This window comes from Erpetoichthys calabaricus, chromosome 10 (assembly GCF_900747795.2).
Source record: "Erpetoichthys calabaricus chromosome 10, fErpCal1.3, whole genome shotgun sequence".
NCBI classification, from domain to species: Eukaryota; Metazoa; Chordata; class Cladistia; order Polypteriformes; family Polypteridae; genus Erpetoichthys; species Erpetoichthys calabaricus.
In genome coordinates, this window is record NC_041403.2 from 104,280,864 (window position 1) to 104,298,103 (window position 17,240).

Below are 17,240 nucleotides of genomic sequence, written 5' to 3' on the forward strand. Positions count from 1 at the left end.
TATAACAGGTCTGATTGTGCACAAAAGCTGAGGCAGAATTTGATGTTCTTGTTTTTAATATTTAATTGTTTAAATAATTGTTAGTGCTTTTAGTATGTTGGTTTTCTCAAATATTATAGGAACCCCTAGGGTGGGGCAGGGGGTGTTTGGTGGTCATTGTTTCTGTTAACACAAAACTGTTCAATAAACTAACAAATAATAGTACTGTATATGAATAGGCTAGTGATTATTAAAACTGTTTTTTTTCTTAGAAATGAATCATGTAGTTATTTCTGCTTTATAGGAAAATATTAATATGCCAGAAGTATAATAGATTGTGATTAATATGTACTTCATTTCATTAAAAATGATAACTGAATAATCACTACTAATTTTTAATGAAATTAACAACTTTTTTAATCAAACAGAAGCTAGAGGTGGGCGGTATGACCAAAATTCTATATCACGGTATTTTTCTAAATTATGCCAGTTTCACGGTATTAGACGGTACATTTTTTCCCCATGCATGAGTGAATGTTAACCACATTTTCCACTGCAATTACTGCAGTAGACTGGCTAAGAATAACCTATTCAACTGTTTTGAGAATTAATTGTACATCGTACAAAAACACATTTTAATGTGCACACAAGTATTAATCCAGGTTTGCATAGCCCCATAAAGTGATAGTTTTCAAGGGGGTGGCACTAAAGAGAAGGAATCACATTGCATGACAGATGCAGTCAAAATATAGAACCTTTAATTGAACAAATTTTGCAAAAGCTTAAACTATGATTTTGACAGCATATTTTCAACCATCCAAAGAGGCATTTAGACTTAGTAAAATATCCAGAGGTGTTTGTCAAAAGTTGGACTGCACTGAACACATCTTAGAAAAGGAATAAATAGTAAATATTTTTTGTAAACCAACTACACTTTCTGTTAATGTTAACAATCTCTGCCCACTGACACGTTAAAGTGACTTTTTAAACAATTTTACCATCATTAAACTGCATAATATTTAAACTAATAAATAATAACAATAAAATACATAATAGTATTACTGATAGTTGCACCATTACTTCAAGGCTTCAAGCCCAGGTGCATTACAGAGTATTCACCAAATTAAAATAAAATAAAACAAGTGCAATCTTGGTGATGACAATGTCATGACATCTTGCCAACTGTACCATCATTTAGGCAAACTGCATTGATATGGACCTTGCTTCAAGCTAAGCTATATACATAAATAATAAAAACTGCAACTTGCATTTATAATGCTGTTTGTGGTATAGCCCTATGGAAGCGCATTTGGGCCACTGTGAAGAAAAAAAAATATAGACACGGAAGAAAATAAACTATATGTCGAGAATAAATTCGATATGTTGACTATGTCAAGATTAAAGTCGACATTTCCATTTTATTCTCAGTTTATTTTATAATTAAAGTAGAATGTTGTAAACTAAACTTCATCCTAAAATCAATGTTTAATTTACTAGATTTTCTCAAACCCCGTCACAAGTTAATGCAGCACATCAAATACTTTGTGTTAATCACCACACGATAAATGTCTTTGTGAAATTAAAACTAGTTATTAACTTAGCCGACAGAGTGTTCAGAACTTTAAAAATATCTTCGTTATACATGTTTAATTATGCCATCCATTCAGAGTTGCGCCCATCTCTGAACGAGTCGATAGCACATCGCAGAATGAATACAAGCAAAACATACACTAGCAAGTACAAAAACAAGTACAACTTGGCTTGCAGTATTATCCAGTAGTATAGAAACAGTATTTACACATCTGACCTTTTAAAACTAAAGTATCTCCAGGCGACGGATGCGACTCCTTTTTTTTCGGCAAAAGTTCTTCTGTTCATCACATGTTCAACTTTACTTTTAGTTCAGTTTCAGAATGCTCTCTGTCCATTTTCACCACGCAGAATACCTATGCTACCGCCCACTATTTGGTGGTGTAGCAGTGAAAAAGAGCCCTAGTGCAACAAATCTGTGTTTAGTGGTGTAGCAGTGAAAAAGGTCCCCACTTAAACAGTTTCCCGCTGCGCCACATTCCGAACGTCGTTTAGGCAATTTAAACCGGTGTTGCGGTATACGAAAAATCTATATCATAAAAAAAATAAAAAACGGTTTTCGGTATGAACCGGTATACCGCCCAGCACTAACAGAAGCTCTAATAAAAATAGTTAGATTATTTCTAAATCTGACGAGCAATTGTCTTTGTCATGTCTCAGTGTAATGGGGATCCCTGATACCAGTACATTTTGTACAATGTTTCCACTTTAAAAACAAATGATGTTCTATACTATTTGAAACTAGAACTAGAAAAAAAATCAAATACTCACTTAGATGATCTGTTCAAAACATTTTTAAAATATAGCAGGATCTAATCAATAACATTTTAGAATAAGCTTCTACTGTATATTGGGGGAAAAGACTTGCTCTGGTTGTTGGTTCTCCTCTCTTGCTTCTGTGTGGAGGTTGAATTTTGGTTTGTTAAGTTTGACTTGATTGTATGGATTGTTATTTGCTTCAAATTAAAATCAATAATTATATATATATTTATCTGACCCAGTGCAAATGTAAGCCCCTTCTAGGGTTGCTTCTTGTCTTAGGTCCATTGTTGTAGAGGTAGGTTTAAGTCTCCTTGTGATAGGAATTTATTAGAGCCAGTTATATGTTCACTGAAATAATTTTCAGTGTAAAATTATTTGTTTTGTTTGTAGTGGATTTATTTAAACATTACTTTGGTGATCTTCTCGTATTACCATTTTGTAGTTGTGTTTTTTAAGGGGCTGCCACTTTTATATGATTGTTTTCATGAGTGTCACCATTTTGTGCATCGAGTTGTTAAAATGCTACACAGCTGCTAGCAGTGTTGAGGGTAAAGCGTTAAAAGTAACTTGCATTGTGTGGTCAGATTACTTTTCAAATAACAAGTAACATAATGCAATACTTATGATCCTGAAGTAAAAATACCTGTGTTACGTAAAAACAACAGATATGCATTACTGTGGAAGATTATTCCAGCCACTCAAAAAAATACTGCATTATTTTGCAGAAGTGGGGTCCATTACCGCAAAAAAACATTTCCTGCTACTGTCACTCTGGCTTTCTGGTGGCAGCAAGTGAGGAAGAGGATATGAAAGAAACGGAACAAAAGTTATATATATATATATATATATATATACATTTAATCATATATGTGCTGAGGTGTAAATTTAGTCTGCTCAGTTTAGGGTCACAGGAAGCCAGTGATCACTGCAGTAGCATTGGGTGTAAGGCAAGAAGTCAATGGGCTTTAGCAGCCGGGTGACTTGATCGAAGTGCTCTCTACCTGCCGTGTCTGCAACTTCTCTTTGTTGCTGTTCAGAGGGCTGCTTTTTATAGCTGGGTTCTCCTGTCCCCTCAGACAGGCCTCAGCCACCTGAACAGCATGTCCTTCTCCAGTCCGGACCCAGGGGTGCTACAGTATTTATAAAACATGACAAAATAATCCAATTTGGCTATGTTTCTGGTCAGTTTTATTAACGTTCATGGATTTATGATTTATTAACAAGTGCTAGCCAGTGAAATGCACAAGGTTTCATACAAAAGAAGAAAGTACATAAAAGTAACACTGTTTGTACTGCGTTATATTTTCTAATAAGAAATTACGACATTTTTTAGTTATGTTTTTAACTTTCTTGTATACGAAGTACGGGGAAAGTATTGTAATTGTCCAAAAATTCAATTTCGAGATTTTGAAGAAAATACCATTTTTGGAATTATGTCTGTGTATATAAAAACACGGTAACTTGAGAACGCTTTCACTTAGGATGAAAAAATTTTGCATACAAGTATTAGGAACAAAACGCAGATTTCTATCAACTTTTGGACTCTTTCCGCTAACCGGAAGTGGTACTTTACCTTTTATCATGCAGCTGCAGAGTCCGATTTGTTCAACTTTACTTTTACAATAATTATTCAATATATTATACATTTGATTTGATTTGTTATTGATGGTTATTTAATGTACATAATATAAAAATATAATCATTGTCTTGCGGTTTACTGCTCAAAGATCAATTCCCATATCTGAGTTTACATTAAAGACTAGGGGAGACCACTCCCGATTTTTTGTGTAAGTAACGAGTAATGTAACTAAGTTACTTATAAATAAGTAAGGCTTCCCAAAACTGGTTGCTAGGTATGTGATTCATGTCCCATGCGACCTGGTGCATTACAGCAGCCAGGAAATGAAAGATGGCTATTCACAAAGGATATGCCTAGCCCTTTACATAAGAAAGGAAGATTCAATTAAACAAAACAAGTAATCAGGTTGTTAAAGAAAGACTCCGTTTCCCCTACTTTTGGTCTAGTTTCTGATTTTGGATTAATGTCTTGGTGTTTTTGCAAATCATTTTTAGTATATCAAGCTTGGCTACATGTGACTATTCTCATGTCTCATCCTAAAAAGCTGGCTGGCATCTTGGCCACTTTAATCTCACCAAATAAAAAATCACAATACCATGCCTCTGAACTTGATTATGTGGGTTTGATAATAGACATGGGCTTCTTTTTTGCTTATTAATTCAGCAGTAAGTTTTAATATGTTATTTAATATATTGAGGCCACTTAGGACCCAGGTCCAAATCCAGGCCTGGTAACTGTCCTAATGGAGTTTACACATTCTCTCTATGTCCAAATGAGTTTCTCCTCAAGCTCTCCAGTTTCCTCCCATATTCCACAGATTCACAGTTTAGGTGAGTATTTGACATGGTGTTTAGTGAGCACAAAAAGGGGCAAGATATTCCTTGACCTTCTTAGAAGACTGATAAAGGATGTGAAAATGCAGGTGGACACAATGGCTTTCCAGCAGGGATGGACCAAAGATGCTTACCCTGCCGGCTGGGAGACGAGTAGGATGGAAAGACAAGGTGACATGCTATGTGGCAGACTCCCTGGGCAATGCTACCTGTGCGAACACCCACAAGGCATGCCAGGAAGTGGAGTCCCATAGGGCAGCCAATGTCCCTTACTGGTCACAATACAGACAGACAGATGTAAATGACACTATACGAATGTCAGAAAGATAGATAGATAAGATAGATAGGAGAGATGAATAGGACAAGTGAGAGTGTGTGTGTGTGTGTCTGGGTGAACAAACCCTGTGAGGAATTAGCATCCTGTCTAGTGTCAGATCCTGCTTACATTGGATGCTGTCATGATAGGCTCCAACTGCCCTTAAATTAAAAGAGTAGGTTCTGGATGGATGGATGGATGGATAGATAGATGGATAGATAGGACAAGTGAGAGTGTGTGTGTGTGTGTCTGGGTGAATAAACCCTGTGAGGAATTAGAATCCTGTCTAGTGTCAGATCCTGCTTACATTGGATGCTGACATAATAGGCTCCAACTGCCCTTAAATTGAAACAGTAGGTTCTGCAAATAAACTCATGAATGAGCACTGAAACTAATGGATGTTGCACAAAAAAGTAGCAAACAAATGACAGAGTGCACACTGACATGATCTTTGTGACGCATTGTCTGTTTTGACAACTGCTGATTCAACATATGTGGATTTCTTCCCAGACGATCTTCAATGCCAGCAACAACATCTAGTGTACAGACAGAAGGGGTTTCTTAGTTTCAGTGGAATGCTCACAGATCAGTACTACTTCCCTTTTTCATCAAATGCTGAATTGTGTGTTTCACAGAACAACTCGTAACAGATATACAGTTGTGGAATACATAGCTCCACTATTGAAAATGAATATCCTTCTTTCCAGCACACACACAAATAACAGAATCATCCATCCATCCATTATCCAACCTGCTATTTACTAACTACAGGGACACAGGGGTCTGCTGGAGCCAATCCCAGCCAACACAGGGCGCAAGGCAGGAAACAAACCCCGGCCAGGGCAACAACCCACCACAGGGCACACACACACACACACACACTAGGGACAATTCAGGATTGCCAATGCACCTGACCTGCATGTCTTTGGACTTTGGGGGGAAACCAGAGTACACGGGGGAAACCCACGCAGACACGGGGAGAACATGCAAACTCCACGCAGGGAGGACCTGGGAAGCTAACCCAGGTCTCCTATCTGCGAGGCAGCAGCGCTACCACTGCAGAGAATACTGCCATAAAAATGTAATACTGTATATCATCATTATTACACGAGTAAAGCAATCCGGTATTCTCTCACTCGCAAAAGGTGTGACTTGTAACCGTAAATTGGCATTGTTCAATTTAGTCAAATGTGGGCACATTAGTGAGTGTGCCCCATGAATGACAGGCATCCCATCCAGGGATTGTTCTGAATGCTAGCAGAATAAGATTGCACCCCCAACCCCCAATGACCATGTATTAAAATGTGAAAAGTCAGATAAGGAGCAGATAAAAAGATATGTACATCTTTCTGTCTAGCTCTCTAGTATTTACACAAAGACTATACACTGTATAACACATAAAAAATGTTAAAAATGAAGGCTGTATAAAAGGAGGAATGAGGAAGAGGTTTTTTAGGTAAGTGAAACATGTTTTACAGTAACTTGAGTAAAACCTGAAAGTATCATCCTGTTCAACCTGAGCGGCAGGGGGAGACAGCAAAAACCAAAACACAGACTTTACTGAAACTGGTTTAAAAGTAGAAGCTTAATAGGAAAAAAAATACTGAAAAATGAAATAATAAAAAAGTTTAGCTTTTTTATCGGCTTAATTAATGTAAGATGTACAATTTTACTCACCTTCCAAGAAACTGTACTTCACCTCGATGGTGATGAGGGATGGATTTATATTTTCCTATGTCACCTTCTGGTCGAGTCACAGTGTATCCACCATATTGCACTCTGCATAAATGATACACAACAGTACTTCAGTGCTTAATATGTTTCTATTGATTTATTTAATAGTGAATAAAAGGGTTACAGGAATTGAGTGAGCAAAACACACAAGAACACATTACTAGCTTCATGTTGAAACTTCAACAAACAATATTTATTTATAAAATACACTACCTTGGGTCTCCTCTAACTCACTTAACTCAAATAGATCACTGTTCCTGAACAAGAGAAAAATACATGGTTTACCTGTTCCAGAGATCATCGTCTTCTCCACCCCAGCCCCAGAATGCATTAGGGAAGCCATTGATTTTCTGGAACTGATCCGTTGTAAGGCCACTGACACCACCAAAGAACTCTGTGTATGGCAGCCTAAAAAAACAAAGAAGTGAGAGAGAGATAAAATAAACAAAAGAAGAGGATAACAGGTGTAGACATTATGTATTTAGAAATGATGTCTGAGGGATAAAGAAAGACATGCAAACTGTACTTGACAAGCAGAACTTTGGGCGCTAGGCATAAGCCAGCACTGGGCAAAGCCCCATTCCCTCACAGGGCACACTCACACATCCATACTCAGTCACAGTATAAGTGGCCAATTTACAGTCAACTATCAAACTCTGGGATGGACAGGAAACTTAAACTATCTAAAGAAAAACTGGAACTGACATAATACTAAAAATGAATGAGTGGAAAAATTTAAGAGAACCCTGCAGAATAAAATTGAAAACACATTGTGTAGCCATTTTTAAAAACAATGATAAGATGTAATTAAGTTGCCTCATCTTATTATAAAACTGTAAATAACCCTTTTAAATGACAGAAATCACATAAACTTCAGTTGAGAGGGCTGACTTCAGATCAGAGCCCAGCAGGAGTAAATAAGACAGAAGAACAGACAGTGGCAGGCGAACTTACAGGTATGAATATTTATCAAGCTTGACTGCAAAGTGTCGAGGCATGTCCTTGCAGCCGTAATAGTTGCGATCATTTTCCAGGATATGGTCGACATCATGGAAGATCATGCAGTCCCAATCCAAGTCCTTCATTGCCTCCAGAAAGCCCACGTTGAACAGCATTGCTCTGTTAAAGGGTTTTGATCCAGTCTGAAAAAGAGAAAGGTACTATCACATTCATTCGAGCACTTCTGTTCAGACATTTGCCATCGCTTTACTGTGAAACATCATAACACAAAGTTGATATTTACGTTACTCAACAAATTCCCTTCACTGAAATCATAACTAATTAAAACATAGTGAAAACTAATACTTCTAAAAATTTCACAGGTCATGGAAACTATTTTGGTTGAATACGACAATCAATCAATCGCATTATAGTGTAATTATTCAAAAGCTTCCCACCCTTCCTTCCTTTCATTTGATGTTGTAACAAGCTAAAAAGAAGATCCTGAACACAGCCAACAAACCAGAACAACTTTATATGACAACAATTCAAATTATCGCACTATAAACCATAACAGCAATAATATCATGATTAAGAGCTGACTTAAAATGAAGAGGTAAAAGGATAAGGACTTAAAAGGCTTGTGCTCAGTCCTACAGTATATGACAGAGTTTGGTGTTCAGTATATCTCAATTTCTGTTAACATCTTTGCATTCACAGAAGATCTGATGTATATGTTTAGTATTTCTCAAGTTATTTTTTCACAATCATGATATACATTAATTTTCCTTAGGAAATTGTATACTTAACACTAGAATTACCAGAGCCTATGAAAAAACTCGTATATCCGGCCCACCTTAAATCGCTTCCTAAATCCGTTCACACCTCTCCGCCAGCATCCTTTGTCCTCTAAATGTGCTGATAAAAGACAAGCTGCCAGCAGCCGGCTATTCCATCCCCCCACCAACTTAGAACATGAGCGAACTTTTCCCAGCTCACGCCTTGATTGTTTACCTGGGAGTGAAGTGCAGTTTTACAGTGGAAATGATAGATCGTTATTTGGAAGACACGCATGAAATGCGTGTTCCGTTTCTAAAGTAATCTGTGTAAACACATTGTTAAAACAGAAACTTTTTCATATTTTAGTAATAAATGTTACAAAATGTAGTAGGCATAAACTATAGAATATGTAAAGCCGAGTTCCAAAGATCAAATAAACACTTTCACAAAAGCTTCAAGAATTATTCAATAGCTTCTGTGGCGTAGCGCGCTAAGGTTTGCCTCTTAGCACAGAGCAGCTTTTCCTTGCCTCACAGACCTGAGTTCGATTCCCCGCTGGGGATGAAGTGTTTTCTTTTAAACCTCAAACGGACATAAAATTTATACATTGGTATGCACTGTCAGTTACTGAGATCGTTATATTTTCATGTGGGATGCTCCTTTTAAAATATTTTTTTAACAATTGAGACTGCAATTAACAGGAACAACTGTCCTTATAACTTATTTTTAAGATCCATAACACACAGACAGACAGAGCACTGCGTAATAGAGAGACAGACAGGCAGAGAAGTCACTAGATATAGAAATAAACAGGGAAGCCACGTGTACTGAAAGAAAAAAACAACAACATGTGCGTTGTCCCGGCTGCACTGAATAAGCGCAGGCGCTCTAACATCACCCCTCCCCTGATCTTATGGGGGGAGGCAACAACGCACATGTTGATCTTTTTTTCTTTCAGTACACGTCGCTTCCCTGTTTATTTCTATATCTAGTGACTTCTCTGCCTGTCTGTCTCTCTATTACGCAGTGCTCTGTCTGTCAAAGGCAATATATAGCAACACATTCAGTATATGGGGGGGGGGGGGGGGGGGGGGGGTTATTGGAGGTGACTAAGTTAGTATGATCAAGGGGGGGGGGGGGTTGTATAGTTTAATTAATGTGTATATGTCCTTCTTAAGTTGGCATAAAAAGAAAACAATCGACACATCAACTTCCTGGACATTTACATCAAAAGAAATAGTGACGCCACCCTGACCACAAGTGTTAACCGCAAACAATGCTACGCAGACAAGATCCTACACTACGCCAGCAACCACCCGGTATCTCATAAACGGAGCTGTGTGAAAACCCTATTTAAACGAGTCCACACGCATTGTAATACCAAGGAAACAAAAATTAATGAGAGACGCTATCTGTTTCAACTTTTCACCTCGAACGGATACTCAAAATCATTCATTAATCGGAGTCTACACAGCATACAATCGACGTAAATCAGAACCCCCACCCCATCTGGCATTCACTCCCATATCACCATAATGTGTCAGAAGGCACGGCACGCACCCTGACCAAGTGGGGCATCAGAATAGCACATAAACCCACCAACAATCTGCGCATGGTCCTGTTTAATGCTAAAAACAAGAAATCGACAGCCGAAACACGAAACGCAGTTTATAGTATTCCATGCAATTCTTGCTCAGCTGTATACATAGGACAAACGTCAAAAAAAATCTCAACACGTGTACAGGAACATCGCAACGCCATCAGAAGAAAGGACGCACTCTCTTTGATATATGCACATACTAAATCGACAGGACACACATTCAACTGGGACAACGTAAAAGTAAAATTTAAGGCCAGTACAAAAAGAGCCAGAGAGTTGGCCGAGTCTTGGCTATCAGATGAAAACGCCATCAACAGACACTTGGACATAAACCCAGCTTATGCCAACTTAAGAAGGACATATACACATTAATTAAACTATACACCCCCCCCCCCCTTGATCATACTGACTTAGTCACCTCCACCCACCCCCCCCCATACTGAATGTGTTGCTATATATTGCCTTTGATTCTTGTAAGTCTAAGCATTATCCTCTGATGAAGACCCCTGATAGGGGTTGAAAGCTCAGGAATAAAACTATTTTATGATACGTGATTCGTTTTTTCTCCCTTTGTGGATCTCCAACTGCAAATATATATATATATATATATATATATATATATATAAATATAAAATTCAACATCTGTCTGTTTGTCTGTATGTCTCTCCGCTTTTCACAAGAGGACTACTTAACAGATTTAGATCGGGTTTTTTTTTCTATAACTTGCTTGAACATTTCGGTTGATTTTGCGACTTTTTTCATTACGCTAAGAATCACAGTTTGCTTGCAGGAGTGGTATTTTCTCGCCAATCCGAGACAGAGGCTGCGGGCCGAGGGGAGGGGGAAGCGTGACATCATGAGTAGGGTGCTGGATGGGGCCCTCCTCACTGTCCTGTTTTACTACTACGCGGGCATGGGATGGCTAGTGTGTGTGTGTGTGTATTATATATATATATATATATATATATATATATATATATATATATATATATATATATATATAAAATAATAATAATAATACATTTTATTTATATAGCGCCTTTCCCATGCTCAAGGCACTTACAGAATATAATAAAGAACGGCAGCGTATACAGTATATAGCATTGTACAAACCAGATAAATAAATAAAGAAGATTAAGACAGTGAATTCTGAAAAAAAAAGAAACAGACAACATAATTGATGGTCTAGCACACACACACACAGGTTACATTAGCATCTTGACAGAGAAGTAAACTGAGAGAAGGGTAATAAAGTCAAATAGAGCTAAAAGCCTTCCTGAACAGATGAGTTTTGAGTTGTTTTTTAAAAGAATTCATGGAGTCAGCTGACCTGATTAATTTTGGTAGGTCATTCCAGAGTCTGGGCGCTATACAGCTGAAGGCCCTGCCACCCATGGAGTGTAGATTAGTGAGGGGCACAATAAGGTTGCCAGAATCAGAGGACCTTAGTGGGCAGGCAGGCACATAGTGATGGAGAAGGTCACTGATGTAGTTTGGCGCGAGGTTATTTAAGGCTTTGTAAGTTATTAGTAGGATTTTATATTCGATTCTTTAAGACACAGGGAGCCAGTGAAGACGGAGCAGGATGGGTGTGATGTGCTCGCTGCTGCTGGCTCGAGTAAGGACTCTTGCAGCTGAGTTTTGAATAAGCTGGAGCTGTGATATAAGATTAGAAGGGGCACCTGCCAGTAGGGAATTACAATAATCGATGCGGGATGTGATAAAAGCATGGACAAGTTTCTCAGTGTTAGAAAAGGAGAGGAAGGAGCGAACACGGGATATGTTACGGAGGTGAAAGTAAGAAAGTTTCTTAATGTGATTTATGTGGGCGGAATAAGACACACACACATATAGTGCTTTGACGTCACAGGATGAATAGGATGGCACACAGAGGTGCTTTCCATCCTTATATATGAATTTACATGTGTGTATGGATGATGCAAATCTTCACTTACCTGCTCTATAACATAGAAGGCAAAATGCAAGCGTTGCCTCTGAAGTATCGGGATCAGGTGTCTCAGCAAAATGGGAAGGTGCTCGTGTCGATTTCGAAAAGGCACCAAGATTGCCACCTGTGCAGAAAAATAACATTAGATCAGAATTAGTCAGTGCATGCAATACATTACAATACAATTTAATACATCACAATAAGACTCACACACACCATATTTTCTTGTCTCTCTTATCCATATTAGCTCACTGGAATTATTAGAGTGACTTGCCAAAAATGCTAAGTAGTTCCTCTTAAATGAGCTTTACATTAAAGAGAAATGTAACTCTTCATTACTATTCTAGAAGTGGACATAGATGTCAATGTTTTAAAACAGAATGATGGACAAAATTTTAGAAGTGAAAACTAGATACCTCAAGAACATACTGCAGATTTTTTTGAAGGTTTGCATTTTTAGACTTTAACCTGAACATTTCAAATAAAATATATAAAAGGAAAAGTAGTCAAAGCATACATGTCTAATGTTTTGATCAAACAGATGAGACATTTGGAGGAGAAGTAAAACACAAAACATGACAGTTAAAAGACCAGGAAGGCAATGAAGGATTCAGTGTGAACCCAACCACTTACTGTTTTTACAGAGTTGATGTAGTCTATGTGTTTACACCCTTTTGACAACAAATAAGCAATATATGGAAGAATGAACTGAAGACTCCACGGACATCTCAATTACAGTATATCTAAAGGTATGTATATAAATGCTTTTATTTTTTACTGTTGATTTTTACTTGATTCTATGAAGTACAGGTACGAGAAATGTCAAAACAGTAAACCACAATGAAATAAATAAATCTCTTTTATGCTGGAAATTGAAACAGAAGGAGCTGTTATACTGAATTATCATATAACCAGGTGCCATCCCATCTCCATCTGGCTGGTCAGAGCACTCTTGCACTGTAGGACTGATGTCTTCCCTTCTTTCCTGTCAATGCTGCAGTCCCACCTCCACAAGAGCCTTCCAGGCCTAGTCATGACAGTGTGGCGTTACTCTCCCTGCATTTTTGAACCTTTTCCCCCAATAGGCTCTGGATTTTTACATAGTCCAAACAGTTGCCGTTAGATTAATAACTGATAATAAATTACTTTGTATGAACATGCTATAATGGAGAGGTAGCACACACAGCATGCTGTCACTAACCTCTAGGTCCACATAACCTTAAAACTGGACTAACAGGGTTCTGTAAATGCACCAGCACAGAATCAAATTTCAACAATTTTGTATAAAGATGCATCCCTCTATTATTCCTCCATTAGTTCTGAAACTCATTCGGTTGTAGTATAGGGTCAGAGGAAATATTCTAGCAGTATTTATACATGGCAGGAATTTGCACTGGATGGGCTGCCATATTTACAGCAATTCAAAGAAACACTTTAGAATTATCATTTAATGTATTCTGTCCTTGTTTGTGAAACTGCAGAAAAAGCCACTCAATCATAGTCCTATGGTGCCAACACAAACATAGATTGTAACCAGATTTGAACAATTTCTCTTGAAGCTCTAAGGCCACAGCGCTAACCACTGCGCCACTCTTCTATCCAATTTCTCATGTAACACAGGAATACTCTCCAGACATTTTATTGGCTTGGCTGGTCCTCAGCTAATGGTTACAAGCACCAGATGTGGTGGCCCAGGCATTACTGGAAAATAAATCTGGATTACATTATTTTAAAAAGAAATGTTTCAATCTGGAATCTTTTGGATGCTGAATTTGAGATTAAGAACCTTGCAGAGTGTTTGGCAAATGCTGTTATTTGAAGTTTTTATAAACGTAAGCATCTCAGAGCAGATCTGAATTTACTTAACTAGCAGGAGTAGTCTTGTATACACACCTCACCTTTACCAATCTGCAGAGCTAACTTCCTTTTGCAAAACTGTGCCACCAGATGACAGACACTGTAGCAATCAACAATTGCCAGGCAACCTCATTTGCTGTTGTTTAATGCATCTTTGACACATAGACATTTTTTCATTTCTAAATATCTTCTGACAAATTATCTACTTATATGAAAATCGACCATGCCACCTCTGCATCATCGCTTTTACCATTTCCTTCCTGTATTTCATATCACATCATAACTTTTATTTTTTTAATTGCCACAGTCTTTTCTCTCATTTAACCCTTATCTCCATTATTTGAACATTTAAGCTTTAGCCATTACAGTATAGTGCCTTTCTGTTCTACAGTGAATACAATCTCGTGTAAGCTGACACGTGAAGCTGCTTCCTTAATTTTTGGAATTGGAACACAGGCAGGTTTAGTGACATTCTCAGGTGCAGAATTGTACTGCCGCCTCTGTGCTTTTTAATACCATGCCCTAGCCCCTGGGCCATACTATCTATCAGCTTATGTAAAAAGAATGTTTGCAAATGTAACAAGAAAGTAAATCTGAAGAACTTAAATATGTCCTAACAACCACAAATATGGAAAACTGTTCCTTCCATGTTATACTCCAAATTGTGCAAACCTAACAATAATCACAGGTTTGTGTACTCGAGTTGAATGAGGGTCTTAATACTTTATGAATAAAGAAAATTTATGATCTTTAAAATAGCTAATGAAATTCTACTGTCTTTAAGGCCAGAGTGCTGTCTAGTCTTTTACTAAAATATCTCCTCCAAAGGTCACTAGGCACATTCCACAGGATAATTAGGACTTGAAGAAATTGGAGTAAACCTGACTGAATTCTTTTGAACATGGGCATCTTCTAATGTTGATTTAGCCTGTCAACAGAACGGTGCTAATCACGCGGACTTCTTAGAATACTGATTGTTATTTTAACCACTTGGCTCAACCCATGGAAAGACCAAAAAAAAAGGATGAGGCAGGACTAAAAAAAGTAAACAATAAACAACTAGGATTAAAAAAGAATGCAACCTGTATTTTTCAAAACGGCCACCTCCATTTACAACAGTACAGCTTAACAATGTATTGAAAAACCAAACATCAAGGTGCCTATTGAACAGTTTAAGTCTAATTAGGTTTCAAGCAGAACCAGCTTTAAGTCATACATAAATAAAGCGTATTTTGCATTTAATGGGAATGCACATGATGAACTAGTATGAAGGTAGGTGAAATGAACTCTAGCTCCTCAATAGCTACGATATGATTAAATGGTTTCATTTAAAAGTACTCTGACCTGACTCATACTTGTTGATTACATTTTTTTCAAATTACTAATGCTTAAGTTTAGAACAGATTTCTTATAAAAAGTATTCACTTCCTTGGATGTTTTTGCATTTTATTGTTATGCAACATTGAATCCCAGTGGATTTAATTTGACTTTTTTGACATTGATCAACACCAAAACACTCTTTAATGTCAAAGTGAAAAAAGATCTCTCTGAAGTAGTCTAAATTAAAAACAAATTTAAACCAGAAAATAATCGATTGCACAACTATTCACCCCTTCATTGTGACACACCTAAATCAGTGATGCAGACCAATTGGTTTTAGAAGTCACAGAATTACTTAAATGGAGACAACATGTCTGGACTTTCCTTTGATTGCAGATTGCAGTATAAATGCACCTTATCAGGCATGTACAGCTTGTGGCGAGTTAGTGTGGTGGCATAACCTACACAATAAACACAAAAGAACGCTCCAAGCAACTCCTTGAAAAGGTACTTGAAAAGAACAATTGGAAAGATGGAGACAAGCTAATATCCAAGACACTGAATATTCCTTACAGTCCAGTTAAATCAAGCATTAAGAAATGGAAGGAGTATGGCACAGCTGTAAATGTACTTAGAGCAGACAACCCACAAAAATTGAGTGATCATGCAAGAAGAAAAGAGGAAGGCCACCAAGAGACCTTTGATAACTCTGAAGCTATAGCAGCTAAGACTGGAGAAGTTGTGCATACAGCAACTGTTGTCCGGGTGCTTCACCACTCGCATCTTCAAAAGGAAAGTGGCAAAGACAAAGCTACCGAAAAAGAAAAGGCATAAAATCCTAGTTAGACATTGCCAGAAGACTCTGAAGTCAACTGGAAGAGGGTTCTCTGATCTGACAAGACCAAAATTGAGGGGTTTTTTTTTGCCATCACAGTTAATGCCATGTCTGGCATAAGCCCAACACTGCACATTATCAAAAACAAACCATCCCCACTCAGAAGCATGGTGGTGACAGCATCATGTTCAAGTTTCAAGTCTTATTGTCATACACAGATAACAATGGAATGTTATGGGAATGCTTCTCTGAAGCAGGCCCGACAAAGCTTATGATGGTAGAAGGCAAAAAAGAATGCAGGGAAATCCTGGAGGAAAACCTAATGCAGTCTACAAAAAACCCGCACCTCGGTAGAAGATCTGCCCTCCAGCAAGACAATGACCCCAAGCATTAACCCAAGAATAGCTATGAATGTCCTAGAGTGGCTGAGACAGAATCCAGGTCTCAATCCAACTGAGAAGGTGTGGCTGGCCTTGCAAAAAAGGTTGTGCACTCAAAATCCCCATGCAACCTGACCAAGCTGAGCAGTTCTGCAAAGACAACTGGAGAAAAATGGTTGTTTCCAGATGTGAAAAGCTAATAGAAACCTATGCACACTGGCTGCCAAAGGTGTATCTACTAATGCGAAGCTGAAGGGTGTAAATACTTATAAGACCAATTATTTTGTATTGTATATTTGTAGTTAATTTAAATCACTCTGCAGAGATCTGGTTTCATTTTGACAATAAAGTCTTTTCCTGTTAATCAGTGTCAAAGATCCAAAAGAAATCATCTGTGATTCAATGTTGTAGAATAATACAATGAGAAAATTCCAAGGGAGTGAATACTTCTTTTAGGCAGTGAATTTAAGTTGAGCAACACATTGGGCCTGTATTAACTAACACTCAAAACACTGATTTACACAAAATGAATCCAAAGCCATTGAGTGCAAACATGTGCTAACATAAAGGAATATGTGCTGTGGCACGCTTAAAATATACCAGAATAGCATGTAACTAATGTACCATGCAAGTCATTTTTCTGGAACCTTGGGAATCACAAAGGCATTTAATAAATTATGTAAGGCTTCTGTAGATCACGGCACATGGATACATGATCCAAAACTCAAATACAACAGTGTAGACATTTTTTACATATCTGTTACTTGGATTTATTACAACAAATAGTT

At 37.7% G+C, this 17,240-nt stretch overlaps 1 protein-coding gene across 1 annotated transcript in view; it reads right to left on the reverse strand.

Annotated features, from left to right (window-relative positions):
- b4galt5 (UDP-Gal:betaGlcNAc beta 1,4- galactosyltransferase, polypeptide 5) overlaps positions 1-17,240 on the reverse strand; it is a 130,669-nt gene that overhangs the window by 6,108 nt on the left and 107,321 nt on the right. The window contains exons 5-8 of the mRNA XM_028811690.2: positions 12,068-12,184; positions 7,748-7,935; positions 7,079-7,201; positions 6,737-6,838 (exon numbers count right to left, since the gene is read on the reverse strand). Of these exons, the coding sequence (XP_028667523.2) occupies positions 6,737-6,838; positions 7,079-7,201; positions 7,748-7,935; positions 12,068-12,184 (530 nt within the window). The remainder of the gene's footprint in view (positions 1-6,736; positions 6,839-7,078; positions 7,202-7,747; positions 7,936-12,067; positions 12,185-17,240) is intronic.